The 26112-nt window shown below is 35.3% G+C and overlaps 1 protein-coding gene across 6 annotated transcripts in view; it reads left to right on the forward strand.

The window, feature by feature from the left end:
• The window catches only part of AHCTF1 (AT-hook containing transcription factor 1), a 54696-nt gene that overhangs the window by 17938 nt on the left and 10646 nt on the right, over nt 1-26112 (forward strand). For all 6 annotated transcript variants that reach the window (XM_031592889.2, XM_090135314.1, XM_031592883.2 and 3 more), the window contains exons 6-31: nt 9-125; nt 1303-1387; nt 6237-6387; nt 8346-8478; nt 8566-8747; nt 9196-9257; nt 9928-10056; nt 11331-11421; nt 11506-11595; nt 11760-11900; nt 12596-12700; nt 13443-13536; nt 14486-14609; nt 14775-14831; nt 15977-16123; nt 16833-17020; nt 17183-17327; nt 17418-17549; nt 19037-19184; nt 19269-19419; nt 19961-20068; nt 20606-20801; nt 21567-21770; nt 23045-23459; nt 24717-24819; nt 25686-25792. In XM_031592889.2, the coding sequence (XP_031448749.2) occupies nt 9-125; nt 1303-1387; nt 6237-6387; nt 8346-8478; nt 8566-8747; nt 9196-9257; nt 9928-10056; nt 11331-11421; nt 11506-11595; nt 11760-11900; nt 12596-12700; nt 13443-13536; nt 14486-14609; nt 14775-14831; nt 15977-16123; nt 16833-17020; nt 17183-17327; nt 17418-17549; nt 19037-19184; nt 19269-19419; nt 19961-20068; nt 20606-20801; nt 21567-21770; nt 23045-23459; nt 24717-24819; nt 25686-25792 (3605 nt within the window). The remainder of the gene's footprint in view (nt 1-8; nt 126-1302; nt 1388-6236; nt 6388-8345; nt 8479-8565; nt 8748-9195; nt 9258-9927; nt 10057-11330; nt 11422-11505; nt 11596-11759; nt 11901-12595; nt 12701-13442; nt 13537-14485; nt 14610-14774; nt 14832-15976; nt 16124-16832; nt 17021-17182; nt 17328-17417; nt 17550-19036; nt 19185-19268; nt 19420-19960; nt 20069-20605; nt 20802-21566; nt 21771-23044; nt 23460-24716; nt 24820-25685; nt 25793-26112) is intronic.

Genomic DNA, 26112 nt, shown 5'->3' on the forward strand with positions numbered 1-26112 from the left:
ACCTATAGGTACCACTCTCAACTTGAAGGAGGAAGGATTCCTGTCTATGCTGTTACTTTCCAAGAACCTGAAAATGATCCTCGGAATTGTTGCTACTTGTGGGCTGTTCAATCTACTCAAGAAAGGTGAATATAAACAAGTATATATTTTATACTTCATTGAATTAAGTTAATATGTATATTTATTTTCTTTATGTATGTGGGAGATTCTCTTTAGTACGGAAGGTGTTAGGTTTACATTGCAGTTTTTTACAGCATTTAACAGATGTGAGAAGGAACTGCTAGTTAAAAGAACCTGACCTCAGAAATCCTTTTATTATAGAACATGTTTCTTCTCTTCTTAGAAGTTTCAAACCAGAAATAAGTCACGCCATGAAGAAACGTTGTCATAGCTGTGTTGCAGACTTGTTCCAGAGTTTGGGGTTTAACTAGGTACATAATACCATTCTACTTAGGCTACTCCAAAAGTAATGCCTCCATGAAAACTTCCACCTGTGAGGTCATAGGCCAGCATAATAAAATAGAGGCATAATTTTAGAGCAGCTTCTATAATTAAGTGCTAGTAGTCATTCGTATTTTGCTCAGTTTCTGAAAGAAGGTGGTACAGTAGTGAATAAGATTGCATTTTTTTGTGCTTGCAGTTGTTATTTTTTTTTCTTAATGAATGCTTCACGATTTGTGTGTGATAAAACAGCCCGTTCCTCCTAATGGAGTAGTATAACTGATTACCTTCTTCCAGTTGTAGCAGCCTTTGGAACCTCCGTGAGTTAGTTCAACTTGCCTGGCAGGACACTGTTGTTGTTCAGTGTAAGAATAAATGCTGTTTGATCAAATACTGGTCAAGCAGAACAGTACGTGGAAGAATTTAGGGTGTGTAAGAGAGGGATTGGAACTTTGTGATGGGGTTAAGGGAGAGATCTCCTTCTTTCAGCATCAACAAGCTATGTGGTCAGCTCAGCTGTTCATAGAATTGCAGTCTCTTAAATCTTGGCATAAAGGAAGTTTGGTTTAAGAAATTCTTCACTGCAGAGGACTATATCCAACAATTTTTAGTCTGAACAAAATATTGAAGCTTTCAGATTGTGTGTTTAGTGTTTGCTATTGAAGCTGTTAGTGTCAAAAGTCCTTTCTGTTTTGGCAGCTAAATGTGACCAATTGTCATATTTAGGGACATGGTGCTTTTCTTTTCTGCTAGAGCATGCTATTAAGAAAACTTTGATCTAGATCTGATTAAAAAAAAAAATGATAATGAGGACTATGAAACAGCTTTCTAATCAAATTTCTTAATTTGTACTTTTTTCAGTGAAGGTGATGTTTTGAGTTTACATCTGTTGCAGTTAGCGTTTGGTGACAGAAAACGCTTGGCATCGGGACAGGTCATGTATGAGGTAAGATGTGTGTGTATGTGAAAACAGAAAAACAGTAATTTTCTCTGAAGGAGTATCAGTGATGTTGACACAGTAAATTTACTATCAAAATTCAGAGATGCCCTGAAACAATAATTTTTTTTCTAAGTCTACTTGGTCATGAACTTTGTCCAGACTTTTTGAAAACAAGTCATATGATTTTAAACACATAGTGTTATGTGTCCCAAGTAAATTCGTCCGCTAAGAGCCTGTATAAACTCAATTCCTAAAGAGGAAACAAGTTCTACAGATAAAATCATTCTTAACCAAAACATCAAATTAATGCCAAGCAGTAAGAGAAGATAAAGCTACGAATAGCTTTGTTTTAGCAAACTGCAGACTTGAATTAAGTTTCTGTCTTCCTTTCTTAGGATACAGTCGTGTATCTTTATTTTCTTCTGATCTTTTCTTGTATATTATTTTTCTTTTTAATTTTGTCAGCTGAACTGTAAAGAAAACACACCTATTGTGTCTTAAGTGTTGGTCCTGGAGCATAGTAGCTATAAAGACTGCTCATTATGCTTGATGGGATTTCCTGTTAAATGTACTCTTAACGTTAGCAGAATGTGAATATAATAAACATTGGTGTGATTTGGTTAAAAGCATATACATAAGTAGTTGAAAATGGCTCCAAAGGTGTTGTGTTTAAAATATAGATGAAGTAGATTGTATGTGAGGTGGCAGTGTTAATTATATCTAATAGATAAGATGAATCTGTATAGTCACTGTGTGTGTATCAAAAACGTTCTTTTAGTACTATGCTTCAAAATCTTTTAAAATCCTTTTATTTAAAAGGAAAATAATCTTTCTCAGAAAATTAATTCTTCCTATTTTGATACTATATGTTTTCTAATTAAACGTTTTCAATGGGCTTGTAATTAAATAGAGTCATTCTTGTGTTATGTATTAGGTTTTATAGGGACTGTGCTCTTCGTGTTTTTTTTTCTTTTTGAACTAAGGCAAAATTTTGAGTTTAAATTCTGACATTTTTGCTTATGTGTAGCAAAGCTCCTTTGTCATTTGTAAATGTTACTTTTGAGTAAAGTTAAGGTGCTTGGAGAAGGTGGTGTTTCTTTAAAATGCGTTATCTCATGGTAACATATAAATATCTTTAAGTGATGCAGTGTGTTCTAAATATGGATGCCATCTCTTTATCTTCAACTGCTTTTTTTATGATATAAATATAGCTTGCTCTAGAGGAACAGAGCACACCTTTATTGAATTTTCAGTTTTAAAAGGGCTTTCATTATAGTTTGCTTCTGCTTTTGTTACAGTGCTCTGAGCACTGTGGCAGGTTGATAGGAGAAATCTTTAATCATTCTCCCTTTTTTAAAATTTGTTTGTTTTTTATCCTCTTTTAAGTTATTTTTAACTGCAGTCCTGACAGTGACGAAGATGGAACCAGATTCTGTGAGCTTTTTTTGGAAAAAAGTTGTCTATATCCATTTCTCTTGTGGCTACTTTGTTCTAGCTCAGTATTGCAGCGTTAGAAAGTGGGACCTTTTACTGCTCAGCATTTCTTTGTCTTCATCATCTTCTGTTCCTGAACAAGATGTGACAAGTGTTAATTTTTACCTCAGAGAACTGAAATGTTTCAGCAGATTTTAAAAATGGATCCTATTAACTAGAAATTTCAGTTAATAACCTTTTTTTTTTAAGTAGTGTGATCAAATACTTTGTGCTTGTGACCTGTGAGAACTGTGGCGTAGTTAATTTAAGACTTGCAACCCTCTGCAGACCTTACGATCAGTGATTCATTCACATGCTTCTTAGAGGTCTCTTTGGATCTGAGATTATTCTACGCCTGTGCTGTTTCTTCTTCTTAGTGAGTTGCAGAAATGTAACCCAAGGTGGTTAAAGAGAGACTTAAACAGCTGGAGCTACTGGAGGGGAAAGATAAGTTCTTCAGCTAGTTTCCAGTTTGAGCCATTTACACGTGTAGCTTGATGTCAAGAATGTTGACATGTATTGCCAAAAAAAAAAATAACTAAAAGATGCATCAGGACAGAATCTGTGCACTGCATTTAATGTCAGGCATACTTTACATGTAGTTGTAGTTTGTTCCCTACTGTTGTTCTCAGGGAATTTCTGAAATTCTCAATACTTAGATCTGCCTGCGCAACCATTTGAGAAAAGTTTTGTGTCCATTTCTAGTGACAGAAAATTTTTAGGTTGTTCCTTTTTGTCTGGCAAAGTTTGAATAAACAGGGATAAAAATACTGTTGACCTTTTGATTGTTGAATAAGGTTTATGGGAATTTGAAAGATTTGTCTGCTGTGTCAGTGCTTTAGTTTCCAGAGGTTAGTCTTGCAGAGAACTATATGAAAAGGATTTGCGTGTAGCGTGATGGTAATTGCTGTTTTCAACATGTTTTAGATAATATGAAATTCTGTTGGATTTATTTAACATCTTTCTACTAATCAGTTGCGATTCTGTATTTTAAATTTTATTCTCTGTAGTATTTCTGTAGCATTGTTCAGCAAGGGGAAATGCAAGGCCCTGCACCTGATCAGAAACAATCCCAGGCACCAGTGCGTGTTGAGGGTAGGCCATCTGGACAGAAGCCTTGAAGAAAATACCTTAGGTCCCTGGCAAACAACGAGCTGACCACAAGCCAGCAGCGTGCCCTTATCACAGAGAAGGGCTATGAGATCCTGGGCTGCACTAGGAATGTTGCCAGAAGGTCAAAGGAGGGAATCCTTCCCTTCTTGTCTGCATCACGAGGCCACACTGCTACTACTGTGCCCAGGTCTGGGCAGCTCAGAGCAAGAGAGACACAGATATACTGGAGAGAGACCAACAGAGGACTGCAAAGTTCACTGAAGGACTGGCACACCTCTCCACTGAGAGTTGGGGTTGTTCAGTGTGGAGAAGAGAAGGCTTGTGGGAATTTTGTCAATGTACAGAAATTCCAGAAGGGAAGATGCAAAGAGGTTCTTTTTAGATGTGCGCAGTGAGAGAACGAGAGGCAATGAGCGAAAAACAGAACACAAGAGGCTCTGTCATAACATAAGGAAACTTTTTTTACTGTGTAGATAAGTAAGCATTGGCACAAATAGCTTCATGCTAGTTTTCCAGGGAGTTCTTTTACTTTTTTCTTACATATCTGCACGTCTATTATTTCCAAAGTTATTTGATAAAATAGAATGGAATGTGCGTGCTTTGGAGTAAACATTAGTGTTTTTTGGTAATGAAATTATAGAACCGCAGAATATCCCAAGCTGGAAGAGACTCGCAAGGATCATTGAGTCAACCTCTGGCTCTTCAAGGGACCACACAATTCAAACCATATTTCTGAGAGTGTTGTGCAAACACTCCTTGAACTCTGGTAGCTTGGGGCCGTGCCCACCATCCTCTGGTGCAGACCCTGTCCTTAACCCTCAGCTGCCCCTCCCCTGACAGCTCCATGCTGTTCCCTCGGCCCGGCTGCTATCACAGAGAGCAGAGCTCAGCGCTGTCCCTCTGCTCCCTGTGAGGAGCTGCATCTGCCAAGAAGCCTCCCCTCAGCTCCTCTGCTCTGGGCTGGAATGCACCAAGGGACCTCAGCTGCTCCTCATACTCCTTGCCCTACAGATGCTTCACCATCTTTGTAGCCCTTCTTTGGATGCTCTGATAGTGTTATGTCCTTCTTATGTTACACCCAACCTGTGCCCAATGCTGGAGGTGAGGTCAGTGTTGGCTCTGGTGCACCCCAAGGTACAGATGGGCTGCCAGGGCACACTGATGCCTCATTTTCAACCTGCTGCCAACCAGAAACCCCAGATCCCTTTCTACATGGCTGCTCCCAACCTCTCATTCTCCTAGTCTGTATCTAGGTCCAGGGTTGCCAAGGTGCAGGTTCCAACACTTACTTACCGTTAATGTTCCTGTGCTTGGTGATTGCCCATTCCTCTAATGTTTTAGAGATCTTGACAAATTAATATCTTTCATAGTAGATGTTTTGAGCCAATGCTGCATTTGGAAAGTCTTTTTCAGTTAGTGTTCAGTTAGAATATGGCAGTATTAGAGGTTCAGTGCAGTTCTGCTGGGGTTTCTGAATATCTCAAAGCAGTTGGCCCATTCTGTAGTAATCTGTAATCTTAGATATATTTTGCACACGTGTCTTCTGTTTTCCTCTTCTGCTGTTAGCTGTGCTCTGTGAAGGAACGAAGGGAGATTTCACTCATTAGTCTCTGAGAAGATATAGCTAGTACAATTTTACTTGGTTAAGATGATTATTAATAAGTAAGAAGTTCTCACTGCTTCTGCAGAGGGATGTGTGTTCAACCTAGTGGTGTGCATATAGGTAATACCTTTCAGAATAACTTTAGCTACTGCAGTGCCACAACTTTTCTGATTTTATGAGTTCTATAATCAAAACAGGGAGCAAAGAGCTTTGCATCTGTATTGCATTATTTGTAGATACATGCATAGGTCTGAAAGAGAATCTTGAGTTTGCAGGACCTGGAGGCATTCAAAGCCAGGATTGTGCCCAGGCAGCCTGATCTGGTGATTGGCAACCCTGCCCACAGCATGGCTGTTGGAACAAGATGATCTTTAAGGTTATTCCAACCTAAACCATTCTGTGACTGTGAAATCTGCTAAACATCTTTTGAACTGAGTCAGGCCACGTTTTGAAAATGGGGAACATCTTCTCAACTTACCGTTCAACAAACCATTGCAGTTTTACACTTTTAAAAATTATCTTGATGGTTAGAAGTAATTTCTGTTTACTGTTGGAAATAATCTCTTGGGAAACAGTACTGTAGTTTGCAACAGTCTTATTTATTTAGGTGTAATGTACATTTTCATCTCAAAATGACCTTTTCTTTCTTCTCTTATTTTTCCACAGGGTTTTGAATACTGTGATGAAAGATACAGTTTAGATCTCACGGGTGGAGCCTTCCCCTTGAGAGGACAGACCAGCAATACTAAATTACTCAGCTGTCAGACCGTAGAAAAATTTCGCAACCATATTGATAGAGAGGACAGTGTTAACGAAGGTTTGTTCTGATGACCATGTTTGGTTATTCTAAAAGGAATGTTTTTGGAATCTGAACAATGAATGCTGTACCCACAATCTGAACGTCAAATATCAGTATAGAGTTGCTTGCGTGGCTTATTTAAAAAGAAAGACGTGTTGCTTGAGTTACATCTAAAAACAGAAATTGACATTGCAGTGAGAAAAATGTATTAAGTATGCAATTTCTGACATGAAGAAACTCATTTCTTAAAAAAAAATGTATATACATCTTTGATGCTTAGCCATTTTTAAAGCTTTTAAGAAGCAACTTGGCAGTTGTATATTGATGCACACTGCTAGTTTTTATTTTTCTGACCTGATGCTGGCATTAAAGGAAGGTTCAGTTAAACGTGTAAAGTAATTTTTAAGTGCAGTGAAAAGAAAACAACTTTTTCCTAAGGGTAGTAAATGTCATCGCTGTTAGCAATAAATACAACAGAGAGTTCCATAATCCCTTTCTTTCTGCGTTTCTTCAGCCAGTTTTTAATTAAACTCTTACATTCAGCTTCACATTCATGATGTATCTTTCTTAACTAAGTATCGATACCTGTAAGTAGCCAAGATGCTTATTATATTAAATTTGAAAGAAATAATTGTATTTGAAACGGAACTTCAGTGTGCCACAACAGTTAATGCCAATGATCTGTTTAAATGAAAAAGTGATTTTTCAGTAATAGAATGCTTATTGTTCTAAAAAAAATAAAATGTATATGCCTGTGGAAGATAATCTTTTTGAGGGAACAGGATGTGCTTTAGACATACTAATCAGGTAAAAATGGTTTGACTTTGAATGCCACAGCTTACTTTTATTCCACGAAGAAGTAAAGACATGTTTAAGTTAATATTTTGATAATGGGAAAGTTAAAGATTTTTTTTAATACAAGAGTGAATTTGCTTTTCTTAACCCTTTGTTAAAATAAGATATCAGTTGATACATGCTTGCATGAATTAGTTAGTATTTGTGATATGTCAGTTACTTACGATTTTTTTCTGGTTATTTTAGAGTTGTATTAGTCTGTTTTAGGCCAGGAGATGAAGACATTGATACGGGCAGCTGCAAGAACATAGAATGGGAGTTCCTTAGGGGAAAAAAAAAATATAGGTTTTGTTTTATGCTTGATGTCATGCTATAAAAATGTATAGTGTGGTAGTTTGCGTAACTCTTTTTGTTCTTCTATCTCTTCAGCTATCACTTCTGCTGGCTACTTTGAACAATGTTTGTTTTTTTTAATGCTTAGGATTGTTGTCTGTATATTTTTTTCTTTTCAGACTTACATCTGTATCTACCTTTCCGTATTTTCTCTAAATCTAATAGATTCCTGTACTTACAAGCTCTTTAGCAATAACTTTCTTTATATGCTGTTAAGAAAAAAAAAACTCATGTCTGTTGTGATGTTGGAAAAATTAAAGGTACATCTCTGGGTTTACAAATTCAGTTATGCCCTGTCCATATCTTAGAGGCTGCTGCAGTGATAAATTTTTGCTTTGTCTTTATTACCCTTCCCCTCCTTCTAATTTACTGGCCTTTACGGATGTCAGATGTTATAAGGAAGACATTTGCATGATGTTGCAGTGCTGTTTCTGTTTATTGTCTTTGATTTAATCCTGAAATGGCAACTTCCATCTGTAATTGTGATGCTAACCTCTATAAGCAATGTGTCAGAATCTAATGAACATCCTTGGGTTTTCTTCACTTGTCATATATTTCTGAGGAGCATTCTAAAATCTTTTAAAGAAGATATTTACAAAAGTAACTGTATGCATATGCGTCTAGCATACTATTTTTTTCTAAAGTATTTATCAAGCTGAGTATCTCAATCAGTTATTAATGTGTGGACTGAGTGATGCAACAGAATTAAACTAAAACAGAAAGTGATACTTCAAAAATATCAGACGTACAATGCTTTCTACAACTAAACAATTTCTTGTCTTTTTCAGTAATATCTCCTGACACCAGTGTATCAGTCTTCAGCTGGCAAGTGAATACATATGGTCAGGGAAAGCCATCTACTTATTTGGGTGTATTTGACATTAACCGCTGGTATCATGCTCAAATGCCAGATTCACTAAGGTAGGCTTTTACTAAGTTGTTTTCAGTGTTCTTACAAATAACTTATGTGAATGTTGATGTTGAACTTACACATTTGCTTCCCTGAAGGCCAGAAGAATTCCTTCATAATTGCCCCTATTTTGCTTTATGGTCTCTGGATGCTGTAACAAGTGTGACTTCTCCAAATCTCATTTTGGATGTTCTGGTACATGAGCGGAGTTTAAGTCGTGGAGTTCCTCCTTCTTATCCACCGCCTGAGCAGTTTTTTAATCCGAGCACCTATAATTTTGGTAGGTATATCACTGCTTTTAATAGAGATAAGTTTCAGAATTGAGGTCAGGTGTCGTTTATTAGTTCTCTTGTTTGTTGTTTGTCATTTTAAAAGCAAACAAACAAACCAAACCAAGACTCAACTATTATCAGTTTACCAACAAAGTAATTAATTTTGTAAAATACACCAGATAGTTTTGGGTTCTGGTGCATTTATAATGTAGCCTGTGAAGTGATGATGGTTATAAAATGAAATGACTTTAAACTGAAGGTTTTCCACACAGCAACACTAGAGAAAAAATTTGTACAAGGAAAATTTGTAAGGATACTTTCAAGAAGTTTATAAGTGACCTGGCAAAAAAAAAAAAAAAAAGCTATTGACTTGTATCTTGCTATGTTAAAAATATAGGCTGGTCTAAAGTGATGTTGAGGGTATAGAATTTTAACAGACATTCCTTGTTTCTGCAGATGGTACGTGCTTGCTGAACTCTGGAGTAGTTCACATGACTTGCACTGGCTTCCAGAAGGAGGTGATCTTTTATCATATCTTCATTGAGAATGTCAAGAAGTGTACATTTTTTAAGTTTTCTGTTGCACTGCTTTCAGTGTAAGAGGATATTTTACGCTCATCCTGCCCATCTACCTGCATAATTGCAACTACATCTTCCCAGTTTTAAGCAAATGTTTATGTTTGAAGTCCACTTTGGGGACTGTAAAACTTCCATTGACTCCTGCTGAGCATAGTAGATCTGGGTGTCTACAGAGTAATACTGTGTTCCTCTAGGAACAAAGAACACAGTTCATCTAGGAACAAGAACAAAAGTGTTGTAGAGGTTAGGGAAAACTGTTGCTTCTTGGTAATGAGTCAGGATATTCATCCATGATTATATTTTTGAAACAGGAAGACAGAGAATAGAGAAAGTGTGTGTGTTTGTATATATATATACACACACACACTTTTAATGGTACAGGCAGATACTTTATAGGTTTTTTATAAACTCTGAGGTTTTTGTCTGTCATCTTAAAGTCTACTTAGTAATACCTAGTCAGATTGCTAACTTAAAGTGTATTACTGATGCAGTCTTTGTGATAGTTTGTCAACATGGTAATTTCTTTTTTTTTTTCAGTGATTATTCAGAATATCATTCAGTGATGGAATAAAAATAATGCTGTCATTTATCTTTGTTATTGCTGTTTCAGACCTTGAATTTTTTAAAGAAGTCTGGTCCTTCAATAAGTGAAGCCATCTGCGATAGCTACAATAGATGTCTTGTAGCTGGCTTGCTATCTCCAAGACTAGTTGATGTCCAGCCATCCAGTCTGAGTCAGGTGAGCACACATCAAGAATCAAGGGGGGAATATATCTTTGTTCTCTTGACACCTTCTTGACACCTTCTGCTTCTTACCTGCTTTATCCTACCACAGCATCTTTGTAGGTTTTTGTTTTGTAGTACAGTAACAGAACTTTCTATCATCTGAAGAGCTTCCTAAGAGAGGGAGCATTTGTGATGTACAGCCCATTTTTATCCAAGCTGTCTAGCTGATCTGCTGCTCATCTAACGGTGGAGCAATTAACGGACAAAGGATAGCATTCCCACTGCCCTCATAGTTCTATCTCTTGGATTCTTCTCCAGATTTGAGGAAGTAACACTGGGACAAAAAAACTCTTCTACACAGTTTAGCAGCTAAAGGAAATTTCTCAGCAAGTTGACATGGCTATTAGACTGTTCCTTTTGCATTGAATTAGAGTTTTGTGTGTCACCAGAAGTATTCTTTGTTCTGTTGCCTTGTTTCAAACAGTTCTGAGAAAAAAAATAGAAATATAACATGTTTATTCTAGTGTATGGAGGTTTCTTTTGAAGTTAGTGACTTTACCTAGCAGAAAGTGTAGTTTTGAATATGTTTGAAACAACCATGGAAATTAGGAGTAAATTCAGTAAAATGATGCAAAGGGTCACTTCACCTGAAAGTATCAGTACACTAGCTGGAATAATTTACCCTTTAATATTCTGTGTCTGAGCATAGCTCTTATCCTCTTAAAGGATTACCACTACTTTGTTGTACAATCTTTGAAGAATTTAAAATGTAAATTTATTACAATGTAAATGTTTCCATTTTTTTCTATAGTTTTTGAAAACTATAACAGTGTTTTGAAATTATAACAGTGTTTTGATGTTGGAACTGCTTCATGTCTTCATAATCTAGAAAGCAGGCTGCCTTCAGTTTCAGTGTTTATCATTTGTTTTGTCCCCATCATACATTCCTGATGGAAAACTTTTGTGCACAAAATGTACAATGGCTATTAGAAGGGGATGTTACTAAAATTAGTTAATTGGAGCTCAGTAAATTAAGTTTATAGCATAGGCACATGCAGATAAAGGTGAGAATTAGCCTTTAGTAAGATGAAGCATCAGAGGACGAGTTAATGTGTTTGTCAAACCAATGAGCCTGTGATTCAAATTAAGGAATGTAGAATTAGTTGAGTTTGTGCTAAATTACTTTTTGGTGTCTGTATGACAGTTTTCATAGAAAGAAACACTTACTGTTGATGTTCAGACATTGAAAGTTTGTAAGATTCTCGTTTTATTTTGCCTTGCTTTTAGGAGGAGCAGTTAGAAGCTGTATTGTCAGCTGCTGTTCAGACAAGTTCTTTAGAACTTCTGACTGGATACATTAAATATTGGACATCTGAAGGTAATAAATACTTACGGTGATTTCGTTCTGTATTCTTGAGCTTGACGTTGTTTGCTCATTCCTTTTTCTTTTTCTTTTTTAAAGAGCAGCCAAGTTCTGCTGCCAGTTTACGGTTTGTTCTTGAGTGGACATGGAACAAAGTGATCTATACGAAAGATGAATTTGACCAAATCTGTGAGTAATACTGCAGGGATTTTGCAAATGTAAAATTACCCTTTCTAAATGAGTGTATTCAACAATTTGCCTCTATGTGATCGTGCACACAGTTCTTCAAATGTACCTTGAAACTTACTTGAAATTGCTCTGTATGCTAATGATTTAATATATATTCTGAAAAGGTGTCCCGCTGTTCGATGGCTCTTGCAACTTCATTGATCCACAAACAATGCAGTCTCTTCAGCACTGCCAGTTACTTTTGAGCAACCTTAGCACAGTCTTAAACTGTTTTCTCACTGAAGCACGAGAGCTTACTGAAAAAGGTTTGTAATAGTATTACTAAATCTTTCATATGTCTTAGTAATCTCTTCATTCAAGATGCTGTTGGAGTTTTTTTGTTTTGATGTTTGGAAGACAGACAGGTTTAGATAGGAGAGAGGCTTAAGTTTGAGTGAGAAATTGTAAATAGCACTTCATATGAATCTGTTCAAGGAAGTGATTTGTTCTGGAGTGTGTGAAAGTATGTAGGGGAAGTTAGATTCAGTAAGCAGATGCATAAGCAACTGGGTTGGAAATAGAACAGTTGAATATGGTGATACTAGAAATTATTCTTTACAGTTCTTAGCTAGCAACTTACTGAGTACAGATACTGCATTATGATTGTAAAGGAAACAGTTGAGTAAGTTGTAAGAATAAGATAATAAAATTTGTACAGTTTCTTTTTTAGTAGCTTGGCATATTGAAAAAATGGAAAAGTTTCTTTGCTGTACTAAAAATCTACCATATGAAAAAGAAATGTTTTACAAGTGTATTCAGTAGTTCAGACTTGATCTTTAGAATATTTTTTAAATTTTATTTTAAACAGTTAGTGAAGGTGGTGCTTTGCAAAGGGTTACTTTTGTTGTGATTGTGTTTTTTTCTTTAACTAAGACAAATTTTTACATATTATTTTTATACTTTCTACTTAGTATGATGAAGGGAGGTTAATTAAAAAATAATTCTTGCATGTATTTTTCAGGTGTTACAGATTTGACAAATAAGCAGGTGGTAACTAGCCTCATTTCTTTGTATGCCCAAGTGGTCATCTGGTTCTGTAGATCCAGTCTCCTACCAGAGGGCTTAGGTAAGCTTTAACTGCAGTACATCTCTAACAGTGATTCCTTGTGAACATGTTTAGCCACATTGTAAATGTTTCTTCACTAACAAGTGGTGTTATTTCAGTGATGGTACATGCTGAAGTTCTGTTGGTGAAATGAATATTTTAATTTTTTTTTGCAAATGTGTAGCATGGAATAATGCAGTTTCTTGCCTTGTATATTCTTTAAGAACAGCAAACAGCAATGAGCTTTTGACTTTAATTTTATTGACCCAAGTAATTCTTTAAGTAGTTGGTATTTTAAACAAACTGCTGTTAAAACATCCCAGCAAACACTGTTCTTACAGTAAAAGCATTATCTGAAGGTGTTGAATTTGTTTATTGCTTGAGGGGAAAAAGCAAAGCATTGGAAATGCTTTTTTATTTGTGTGGGATACAGATTTCATTGTCAGCCTTAATAGTTTCAGAAATGTTCATGTTATATGTTTATTTAAAAAAACAAAACAAAATCCCAGCAAACTTTTGAGGTTTTTTTTTATAATTGTGATCTTTACTGTTGATAATGTTCTGAATTTTACAGTTAATGTAAAATTCAAATGACAGTGGAGACAAGAAGGAATTGTCTTGTGATTTCTGTTTTAGTAAAAACAGAAACAAAGCTGGCTTCTTTCAAAGCTGAAGGCTTGCTTATGTTTCCTGATGTTCAGATGTTATGATCTGTGCAATTTATTAGTTCTTTAATTATCTTTTTTCCCTTGATTGCCTGTAGATGATGATATGCATTTATCTAGACCTTTCTACAATTATCCTCTGATTCAGAGCTACTATACCAGTCATCGACAGAAACTTGAGCGCTTATCAAGGTGAGATTTACTGGGGAACTCTGGAAAACTTCCACTACCAGAAGTGGTAGTAAATCACATTTATATATAAACAATTGTATTTACTGTGCTAAATGCATTTGCCAGCAGTACCCAATTCAGTGATGCGTTTGCTCTATTGAATACAGAGGTTACTTTCCTGTGCTGTAGTCTGTATGTATTTCTCTGCTAATACTGACTTTTAAGTGCATCTTGACTTCTCAAGTAACTTGCATGTAAGGAACATGAACCCACTTCATTTAGTATGGTTTTTTTGTTTGTTTGTTTTGCTTTTGATTGTTGGGAAAATGAGAGGGCAGCATCAGTCAGTAATGCTTGTCTTTGAAGAATGTAATTTTAAGAGTTCAGACATACATAATTGTAATGGTATGTCTCCATGAACATAAATACTGCTTGTGATGATACTGAAATTCACCTGTATGTTCAGCTTTGTGTAAATGAGTTTTTCAGTAACAGAAGTGAAGTGCTAAAAACAAAAGGTGAAATTTCCATCAAGTTATTTCACAGTTGCTATATTGTGACACTCCAATTTTAAGTACGAGATTAACATTAGAAAGAAGTTGTGGTGTTTCACTACTGTTAAATTTCCTCTTTTAGATAGTGTGAGTGATGAGTTTTGGCATTTAATCCGCAGTTTCTTCTGCATTGCAAGTGACGCAGGCAGGAACAGCCTGAAAACTAAAAGTTCATTGCAGATTTTGAATCAGTAGAAGAGCTTTAGGATTTCTATTAAGCTGTAACAATTGAATGCAACTTAATGAACATCTCAACTGTCTCAGAAATTTTCACATGTGTTTCAAGTGATGTTGACACCTCTGTATGTTTGTTGCTTTCTTTTCTTCAGATGTGTGTATTTATTTTGGTGTTTTGGTTGAGGTGTTGGAATTAGTGTTTGACTCTGTCCAAATCCTTGCTACTTTATTTTTTCCAGAGGAAGATGGGGTTCTGACTGCTTGATGATAGATGGAATGGTTTCCCAGTTAGGAGAACAAGCTGAGAAATTGTGGCGGAGGGATGAAGGAGGAACGGGCAAATACCCACCTGCTAGTTTACATGTGAGTGTTATATTCCTTTAAAAACAAAGCAAGAACAACAAAACACAAAAACAACAATAATAAACAATAATAAAGAATCCAAGTATATAATTTATGGAGTGTGGGAAGGTGCTGAGATTTCTTTGGTTGTGTTTTTTTTTGTGAAAAGAAAATTTTTCATTTCAGGCACTGCTGGATCTCTATTTGTTAGAAAACATCGAAGAAAACTACAAGCATGCAATTGTATCCTTTGTAGTTACTTTTTTTACACCTTCAGTATGTGCATGTAAATGCTTTTAAGTGTTTGCTGTGTATTTAATAATATTTTTAAATTTATGCTTCAAGCAGTGTATATGAAAAGATTTTGTTTAGAATTAAGTGGTAATCAGAAACAGTTTTGTTTTTCTGTACTATTGATTTTTTATTTTTCTTTCATACTTTATTGCAAAGTCTTTTCAGAGAAAACAGATACACAATTGTTAAAGTGTTTGTTAAATGTTAAAGATTAAAAAACCCTGGTTTTCCAAAAACTGAAGTAGAACTACTTAAAAGCAGCAATAGCAAATGGCTACATTTTACCATGATGCAATATAAGTGCTGCTTCAGAGCAAAATGAGTTGTAGTAATGCTGTATCACTACCTGTTTTTTTCTGAAATCAGATTGGTTTTTTATTTTTTTCTGTTTTTTCCAGCACTGCTAACAGTGCTTGCTTTTGTTCTGCTCGAATTGCAGGCTCATAGAATAATAAATAGAGAAACAAGATAGGACAGAGATGTTATTTTTAAGCTGCTGAAATACACAGAATTGTTTTGTTGCGTCATCAAACAGAGGGGAGCATAAAAAGGAAAGGTGTTCAAAATTGTTGTACCTCAGAGATCCCTAATTAAAGTATATCCCTAAAAACATCAGAAAGAGAAAATGACCTTACCAGAAAATAATACTGTTTTAATTCTATTTTTTTTTTTTCATTGGGAACTGATACGTGTTGTGAAATTTTACTTTGATTGCATGCACTGGAAATGAGGAAATAACACCAGGGAATTTATAAGCCCTGAGTGCTTAAATGTTTTAAATGTCCAGCTGGTAGCTCCACTGACTGAGGAGGGCTCTCAGTTTATAACTGGGGTTTTTAATTATCTGAAGTTAACCTTTTTGAAAACATTATAAAAATTAAAGAGTATTTCTTTCTGATTATTTACTCAGAATGAGAGGTTTAAATCCTGACTTTCTTTGAATTATAACAGCTTAAAAAGGCAAGACTAACTCATTAACATTTTCTTCTTTCTAACACTTTTGTATTCTTATTTCACTATTATTTTTCTGAATATATTGTGATGAATTCTTGGTCTTACAAATGTATTAGCCTTAATCATGTACTTGATATCAGACAATTTACTTACTGCTGGATATCATGCATTCCTTTCCAAATAAAACAGAAACTTCAATTGACTCCTTCCCAACTGTTTTTGCTATCCCCTGGGGTCTTGTGAAGCTTATTCAAGGCTTTTGGCTTCTGGATCACAATGATTTTGAAGTAAGTATGTTACCGCTTAATTAGGTGTGTGTTACAGTATGGAGCTGTAAACTGTGAAAAGATGTTTTCCTTTTGAAATTGGTGCTTATCTAATAACAGGTGATAAAAGATCAGAAGCTTTTTTTATAACACTGTTAAAATATTTTCAGCAATGAATTGTGGTTTGAAATTCGATTTTAATTACTTTGGGAAGAAATTGATTAAAAAAGAAATGAACTTTAATGATGTCTGAATTTTCAAAGCCATTTATTTCAGTCATTTTAGGCAGAACGACTGACCAATTTTCCCCCAAAAATGATGTTTTAGGTATTTAAAATGCTAAAACTGTTATGATAGCAGTTGTGTTTTAGGCAGAAGATTGTAAAAGTGGCTTTTGAACTTAATTCATGTTGTTTCTGTTGCTGAAGTTTTTTTTGTCATGATGTTAATAAAATCTGTTAACTTTCGAGAATAGCTATAAGGAGTTAAGTTTATATACAGAAACTTGATTAACCTAGAAATGTGTTTTAAAACACTTTGTTCTGTATGGCTGGCTTTTTTGTGTGTAAATGCTTAAAAAGTCTACTTACATTTCCTGTATCAAGTATATCGTTAGTGCTAGTCATTTAAAATTACCTAACAGATTTGCCACTACTTAGGAAGCTTTTGAGTACTTTTATTATGAGTGAATATTATATATCTTAACAAACCTAATTTCTGACTTCTACAGAATTCATTGGCCCTTCTCTTTCATCCAGCTACAATCAAAACTGTGCCATGGCAACATATGAGAATTATTCAATCCCTGATGTGCCAAGGAGAGCATAGGCGAGCCTTAAGATACATGCAGATGATGAAGCCAGCAATGTCAAGCAGTAGTGAAGTGCAGCTCTTCCTCACTGTGTTATTGTCCAATAGGTAAAGAAATATCTCCTACCATGTTAGTATTCAGTTATGATGGGAACGTGCAGAAAAAGTAATATAAATCACTGTCACTTTTAAATTTTCAATACCCAGCAATTTGGGGGCATCTTTTTGATTATATTATTATTATTGTTTACATCTCAAAATTAATTCCAGGTGCATGGTGGAGGCTTGGAGCCTATTGCAGAAACATTCCACTAAGTTAAATGTAGAAGAACTATTAAAACACATGTATGAAATCTGCCAGGAGATGGGACTAATGGAAGACTTACTGAAGCTACCTTTCACAGACACTGAACAAGTGAGTGTGGACAAGAAAGATATCTCAGTCATCTCTTTGAAAAGAGAAGAGACAGAATCGTAATAGTTTTTTGTAATGTGTTTCTCATAGGAGTGTTTGGAGAAATTCTTACAGACCAATGGTGGTATTCAGAACCACGAATTTCTTTTAGTCCACCATCTGCAGCGTGCCAACTATATTCCAGCACTGCAGTTGAATCATTCAATGAAGGTCAATCTTATGGTAAGCATAAAAGTTACCTCCAGGGGCGCAAATTTATTTTACATGTTGCTTTTTTTGATATTACTCCATAAAAATCCTGCTTTGTGGTTTTTTTGTTGTTGTTCAGTGTTTATTACAACATGATTTAAAATACTAGGAATGAATTTCTGAATCTTGAGTAAAAACTGAACCTAAAAGTTGAACAGAATATTTCACTTATCCAAAGCTGCTTTGTGAACTTATAATTGTTACAGACCAATAGACTCCATTTAAGGTAATTCAAATCTGATTAACATATGAAGGTTGCTCTGAAAATGTCGTCTCCTATTTTAGCATGTTGGTCCACAATGTCAGAAATACGTGTTGGTGGCATGGCAGTAGAGGTAGACCCTTCTCAGCAATATTGTTTATGTTTTATTGCCATGTGACAAATGACAGCAGAGGGCCAATGTGACATAATGGCATCTAACATGGGAGTGTGTATGAAGCAAAAGCGTGTCATCAAATCCTTCTCTGCATGAAAAACAACATTTATTTACATTCATCAGTGCTTGCTGAATATTTCTGGAGACCAACCAGTGCAGGTGAACTGAACAGTGAAAACTGAACTGTATGGGCAATGTTTTTCTAGCAGTGACAGCGTCATAGCAACTTTGAAACAGTAGCTTACCTCTGCCGATGCAGAGTTCTGCAGTTGTGGCATGTGGGCTCTAGTTCGTTGCTGGCAAAAAATGCATAGTTACTGGTGGTGACTGTTGAAAAACAATGTTCTGTAGCTGAGAATTTGATCTATCAAACGTTATTATAGAGCTCTTTATATCTGTTGATGTTTCCATGGGAAAAAAAAGTAGGAGGTGTTACTTTTGGAGCAACCTACATCTATCTATCTGTATAGTTATATACTATATTTATCTTTTTTTCTAATATATAACTAAGTTCAATTTCACTAGAGTCATGCATTACAAAAATCAATTTTGACTAACAGTATAGAGCAGAATATTTTTTTTTGCTTAAACATTCATTGAGAAGGGATTTTAACCCCATGAAGAACTCCAGGATTTCTGAAACCATAGTTTTCCAAGGAATCAAGCTTATAAGGTGGTCTTAGAATTTTTAGGTCCTGCATTTGAACACCTCCATCTTTTTGGAAGGTGTGTTTAGATAACATAATTTATATTTGTTTTGTATATTCAGTTATTTTTGGCCTTGATTTTTCTATTGTTATTGTGTTGTTCTGTAAGTTATTTGAAAATGGGAATTGCAGGTAACAGAGCTGCAATCAGGAAAACGTTTGGTAGAGTACAAACACTGTTTTAATTTAAAGATGTAGACTCTGTTGTTAGGCTAGTCTGCCATCCACTTTCCTAAAAATAGGCAGAATTGGTGTTTGCTGATGGATATATTTTAATACCTCTGTAGATGAAGTGTGCTTACTAATTAAAGTAGCGTAGATTCTCTGCAATGAACTTCTTGTAATTAGTTAACTTTTTCCTGTGCTGTTTTATCAGAATGATCGCGATCCTCGTTCGAGAGAGAGAGCAGTTGCCAGAAATTCCATATTAGACCAATATGGCAAGATCCTTCCTAGAGTTCAAAGGAAGCTGGCTCTAGAGAGAGCCAAACCTTACCGTTTGCCTTCATCAGTCTTCAGAGAAGGTAACTTAGGGAGAAAAGTATAATGAACAACTGACCGCCACTCTGATTACACAAGGATAATATTTTTTCCCTTTTCCTTTATAGTCTCAAGACCAAAGCCCTTATCAACAGTAGCAAAACAAGTTAATGCTGGAAATGTGCATACAAGAGCAACTTTCATCAGTGATGTATTATCTAAAATCGGGGAAGTATGGGTAGGAAATGAGCAGAAAAGCAGTTTCTCACAATGTGATAGGTAAGAATCCTTTTAACAAAGTAGTCTTTAGCTACATGTTTGGGTTTAAGAGACAGAAATCTATTTGAATTTTTTTAGTATTTGAGTGGAGAGGTGGGCCTAAGTAAAGCTTACTTTGGCTGCTTTGGATATGCAAAGTACAACATTCAAGATTCAATACGTGATAAGTAGTATTTGGCAAGAAGTTCTTCAGTTAGGACAGTCTTAATTGTGCAAAAACGTATTTTTGCATTATGGTTAAATGTGTTTACAGAATTTAAGATAGATGAAACAAAAACTGCCATCAATCTGTTGGTGTACAGATTTTGATAGATGTGATTGTGTGAACAAATAGTGATCTTTTACCATTTTGTGTCTGTTTTTTTGCATTGTATTAGCCTTTTTACTTTAAAAATAGCAATTGTAAAACAATTTAATGGAGACTAATAGTTGTCAAATGATTTACTTGTAGGTGGCACAGTCGATTCAAGTAAACTTGAATTCAGATATATTTGAACTGTAAGGGGAATGAAAGTAAATTACATTTTCCTTTTTATCCTAGTCCCAGAGTTGCAGAACCACCAGTCATAACACATCCTCTCTCTGATGCAGACTTGCCTGATGCTTTTGTTGGGACACCAATTACAAAATTTTCCCAAAAATGTTCCAGGTATAGTGGATCCACAGAGTGAAGATTTGAAAGATTTGGGGGAGGGAATAAGTATTATGCGGTCTATGTTCTAAATATCAAATGTAATTTCTGTTTTAGGTGCATTTTGTCTTAATAAGTAGCAAGTTAATAATTTTAGTATTACTGAGTTACTATTCACCAGTAGATTTAGTTAGTAATACTACATTTAAAATATCTTCATAACATGATTGCCATGTGTAATTCTCGTGTTTTCAGATTTCTTCATCTCCATATAGTTCTGTGTCCCCTGAAAAATGAATGTAGGGGCACAACTAAGTAGGGAATTTGAAGTGCAGATTAATTCTCTTTTGTCGTGGTACTTGTAAGTGTAAAATTGGATTTCTCTTGCCTCAGAGGCAGTGAGCTAGGAAACCATGCCAATTATTTGGACTGGGGCTTGACACACTGTCCCAGCAGTGAGGATGCATTCGTATATCTTGTCCAATCCATATTCTGATTATTTATTGTCTCAAATTTATTTTTATATTTATGGTTTAAAATGGCATATCTTAACAGATTGCTGGATTTGGTGGTTCGTCCTGTTCCTTCATGTTCTCCAGCACAGAATGAAAGCTGGCAGTCACCATGCTTGCCTTCTACTTCATACATGGAATCCAGCTCATTGAAATCAAACATACATGGTTCCAGCTCACAAAAAAAAATGTCAAGACCTTCAGAGCTGAATTTACTGGAGACTCCTCTTGTGGTTAAGGTTGGTATTTAAAAAGATAAACAGTAACAACCCACAAACCAAAATAAAAACCAAAATAAAAAAAATTTAACCACAGTATTTAACACAAACAGCACTGAATGCAAATTTTGAATTTGCACGCAGTTATTCTTTATAGAGTGCTTTTGGAAAAAGTACATCAGTAAGTCTTGAGAAGGAAATTTAAAACTAGCAATTCTAACTTAATAGCAGTATACATTTTGTCCAATAACTAACGAAGTAGTTATTTTTATGACGGTGGAAAAAAGTAAGTTGAAATTGGACTTTTCAATGTACATACTTACACATGTTCTTTGTAGCATAACCATCTCATTAAGTGCTTCATAGTTCTGTTTGACTTGCCTGCTTGGAACCCAGAGTGTATATGCTTCAGTTTCTTAATCCAGTTAAGTGAGTGGCAGCAGCTGTGGTTATCTGCAGGTTTTTTCTGTGATTCTTTAATTTTTAGAAGAACATTGCAGAAGCTGTAGAACTGGCATCAAGATGACATCATATACAAGAAGACACTGAATTCTTGTTTCTTCAGGAAATTAGTGTAAAAGATAACATTCTATGTCTACATTAAAAAAGAAGGAAAGAAAGCGGCCTTTACCTTTAGAAAAAGAGAAGATAGAGATTATACTTTGTCCTCTCTGCTTTTACAGATTGAGTTTTAGTTGAAACTAATGCTTTTGGCAAGTGAAGTCTTCCCTTTTAAAGAGACAATTGATTTTACAATCATTTTACAAATTTTACTTCTTTTCATAGAGAGCTAAAGTTTTGGTGACATCATCTTCTGCTTCTGGTTTTGCTGGGTTCACTCCTCAGTCTATTCTCAGATCCAGCCTTCGCACCACACCCCTAGCAACTCCTTCAGCATCACCAGGACGGTCTGTTACTCCTCCCCTACGAGCAAAGGAACCTAGAATATCTTTCAGGGATGTGAACTCTAATGCAAAATGGACTGTTGGGGTAAGCTGGTGTAAGACTTCTTTTACTGTTAAAAGTTTTATAGACTTTATATAAAAGAATTTTATATAGATAAAATTTGCCAAAACTTAATATAATAAAATTTTGAATTGCAAATCACATTGCCATATTTGTATTTACTAAAAAAAAAAAAAAAAAAAAAAAAGATTATGCTAGACCTTCAAGTATGTGACATTTCAGGAACAAACTCGTAATAAATATTAGTGTGCTTCAGAGCTTTTACTTCTGTTGATTGGAGCTGTGGTTGTTCTAGATTGTTTGTTAACCGTCCTGTCATACCTCATCATGTACTGATTTGGGAAGAAAGTAACAAGTACAGATTGAGGCAGTCATTCTTAACTGACAAATATTTTGTTAAGCTTTGCAAATGAAGCACCTCTGAAAGCATGTGAAGACTTGAGCTGCATTTACTTTGTCTGGTTTTTTGAGAGAATGTGTTTACTTAAATTACGGTAAGAATTGACTCCTGAGCTTTACTGTTGTGTGTTTTTCAGCCCTAATGTGGTCTTCAGCCCTGAAGTTCTCTTGGTTTGCACCAGGGCTGGTGTTCTTGTAGCTGTTGAGAGTTCATCTGTCTAAAAGCTGCCCCATTCTACTTTTCCCACAATTTCATTCTGTTGGCTTGATTCCCTGATCTAGCTTATCAGGTTGTTTCAGAAGTAGTACCAAAATGAGAGGCATGTGCTAGTATGGATGAGCTTTCCATGCATACATTAACAAATTGTCATTGTAATCTGTATTTTATTATCTTTAATTATACATTTTATTGCCTGCTGTAAATAGCTACTCAGTTATAACAAGAAGTTTTCCTCCTTTATAATGTTTTACTAATAACAGCAGCCAGATTAATTGGCTTGTTTCATGCTACAGGCATACTACACTCTAAAATATACTAGTAACACATATGGGTTGAAAACACAAGCAGTAAAAAAAAAAAAATCTTGTGATGCAATTTCTGGGTAGTTCCCTCTTCTTGAAAACAAAGTAGTGAGTGAACAGGATTGAGATGACATTAGAAGCAATCGCTTAAAAGACTAGTTTGTTCCAGTTCTCCAGAGTTGTGAAAACTCAATAAGCAGTCAAAGGAACAGTCAGTTTTTACTCTTAGCTTTGAAAGCTAAGACAGTGCTAGAGAATGGGCAGTAATTTTGCTTAAGGTGACAGTTTTAAAACTTTTGTTCTTTTTTCTTGCTTTGGCATAAAGCATATATGTATTACTGACTTAACTTTTTTGGGATATTTTGTTTTTAAAAAAGGTAACAGAAGATGAAAAAGCACAGTCTGGAGCTTCATCTGAGCACTGTCGTGGATTGGTGGAGGACAAGTGGTCTGGAAGTAGAGATAAAGCATCCCTCTTTACTCTGAGCAGTCCTGAGGATGATCGTGCTGAAATGGAAGAATCTTTAGAAAGCATTCCTGGAGATGGTCTAGAGAAAATGGATGTCAGTAAAGAAAATAGTAATATCTCTGTAAAATCAGACCAGACTACTTTGGAGTATCATGATGCAAAATCACCTAGTGACTTTGAAGATGATGTCATTTTTATAGCTGCTAAACCAGCTAGTTCTTTCACTGAAGAATCTGCAGATTTTCAAGAACCAGCAAAAGAGAACAATGAAATAATTGAAGATAAACTTTTCCAGGTGGAGCATACAGATTCATCAGAACTAGGTAAAGAAGCTGGTGTGTTTCATCATATAACTTGAAGTTTCCTTATTAATTTTTCAAATGCCTTTGAAATGTTAAATTACTGATGAGTGCAAGACTTGGTTCTGATGAGTGTTGAGAATCTATGTTGCTTGTGGCTGGCATTTCTTGTGTGCGCTTGCTGCTAAGATGCAGTAGTGATTTATGAGTGTTAAAGGGACAGAATTTGAAAACTTGATCTTCTCGCTGTATTGTAAGGGTACATATATATTTTTTTTATATATGTATATCTTTTTAATATACATACATCCTTCATATATATATCTCTTTATAGATAAGAGGTATATCTTTTTAATGGGAAGTTTAGTAAAAGCTAGACTAGATAACTATGACTAGATGAATTTTTACCTCCTTGTTATTGTTCATTTAAATAGTTTCCTTCTGAAAACAAGTCTGCAAGTGTGTCTGCTTTAATTACAGCTGTGTGTATTCAGTCGACTGGCAAACAGCTTTCTAGCCTTTTCCAAGAGTATTTCAGTTGGCCTACAGTATTAACATCTGTCCAGGCTGTTTAGGATGTGTTCATGCAAGCAGATCTGCTGGCAGATTAGAAGGGGTGTAACTCACCAGCTGGTGAGTAGTGACGAATAACTGAGAATGATGGCATTGAAGAATAACCTTGTAAAGAAACCATCACTGCTGGACTGTAGTAGAAATATTCTTGTACAGTTTCAGTGCTGTGGAAGCTTTAGAGGGCAGTCTGCATAGCTCTTGTTTGCCCTGAGCTAGCAGATTATTCCAGCTGTGCATACTATCTGCTGATGTAATTGCTGGATCTTGAGGAAGCATGCAATAGAAATGAGGGGAAGAAAAAAAAAGAAAAATTCTGGAATGGAACCTGTAAGGTAAGAACAGTTGAGTAAGCACTTGAAATGACTTATTTCAACATTGCTGAAATAATTATTCAAAGAGAAATAACAAAACATAACTATTTAACTCTAAAAAGAAAAGATGTTTTTTGAAGTGATTACTTATTAGGTTAGTAATATATCAAGTTTAGTTCGTGATCAAAATACCAATGATTTTGTTGTTTTCCTGACATAAAAAATGCAGCAGACTGTTCTTGTTTTACTGGAAAGTGTTTAGATTTGTGCATTTGACCACTTGCTTGCAGCATCTACTGTTGTGGATGAAATACGTAAAAGGCTCTCTTAAAATCATCAACATTTTAGAGGTAATTACTAAGTGAAACAGTGAAGTCATTCATGTCTGTTTTTCCAGGATTTTTGGAAGAAACAACTCCTGAATGTCCTACCCTTCCCAAGGATGGTAAATTGGTGTTTAAAGTTGCTGAGGCTGTTACTACTTGGACTTCGGGAGAAGAGTAAGTTTACAAAAAGCATCTTTGGTGTTGTACAGCATGTAACTACTGACCTTTCTGTTTAAAATTGTGATGTTTGTATTGGCTTTTCCCTCTGTTATTGTGTATAACAGTTTCTTATTCCTTCGTATCTCTGAATATATATAATTTGGCATGACTGTAGCTCAAACTGACTAGTTGTCAGCTGTCATCCTTCTCAAATAGTTGCAGACCCCAAAGTATTGTGATAAATACTTGCTTCAGCAGACCACGTAAACTTTTTCACACTCTGAGGATTATGGAGTAGATACTGTGAACATACTGCATGAAAAATAAATAACACCTGAGATTCCTGTAACTTCCGCAGGTTTATTTTGGCCTTTGAATTCTTTCTGGCACTATTTTGTACACTTAAGCATTCAAAAAAAGAGACTTTAATTAGCATCTACTTGTTTATGGAAAGTGAAACAGTTTTTCACTTGGAATTGTTTATGAAGACATGAAGAGGGAATGTTAATAATAAAAAGAACCCTTAATTTCATGTGGTTACTTGGACTGGTAAAACTTTTGTTCAGTTTGTTCTAAACATTTGACACAGTAGTTGTTCTTTCTGCAGAAGACAATTATGTAATTAAATTACATTATTAAATTACGTTATTTAATACAACTCTCTTATTATGGAACCAGTGTTAGCTGGAAAATGTTAAGTACCTCATTCACTACATAAAACGAATCACAAATTGGATGTAGGTATGTTGGTCAAGGAATTTTGAGTGTTTCTTTACTCTTTTTGAAACACTGAGAGAATATCCTGTTAAACCTTTTACACATCTGTTCTGAAGCTTTATAATGAATTTCTCTTCTTTATGTTTTTTCTCTTGTTTATAAAGTGAAACAGTCCACGCGGAGCCTAAAATGTCCGCCACATCAGAAGAGAAAGACACAGTGAATGTAAAAAATCCACAACTTTCTGAATTCCCAGAGGCAGACAGTGAATGTACGTATAGTGTGTTGGAGATGTTACATGAGCTAAGGTAGCTAAACTGAAACTAAATGTGCAGTTAGTTCTAACACTGTGTGTCTCACACTGAAATATCATTAAAATTCTTAGTGCTAATTTACATTAACCTGTGTAGACAACACACTCCTCAAAGAAGGTTCTTATAAAAAATATGTAGTCAGTTTTACTGATCTTGAGAAAACTGGTAAAAATATAAAATACTAGAAGGAGACCTTGGAGTTTCCTTTAATGTATAACATTAATTTAAATACTTGCTTCAGCAGTAATTTGTGTGCTATGGGACCTGCTAGTAACCT

Source organism: Phasianus colchicus, chromosome 2, assembly GCF_987193195.1.
Source record: "Phasianus colchicus chromosome 2, bPhaCol1.hap1.1, whole genome shotgun sequence".
Taxonomy (NCBI): Eukaryota; Metazoa; Chordata; class Aves; order Galliformes; family Phasianidae; genus Phasianus; species Phasianus colchicus.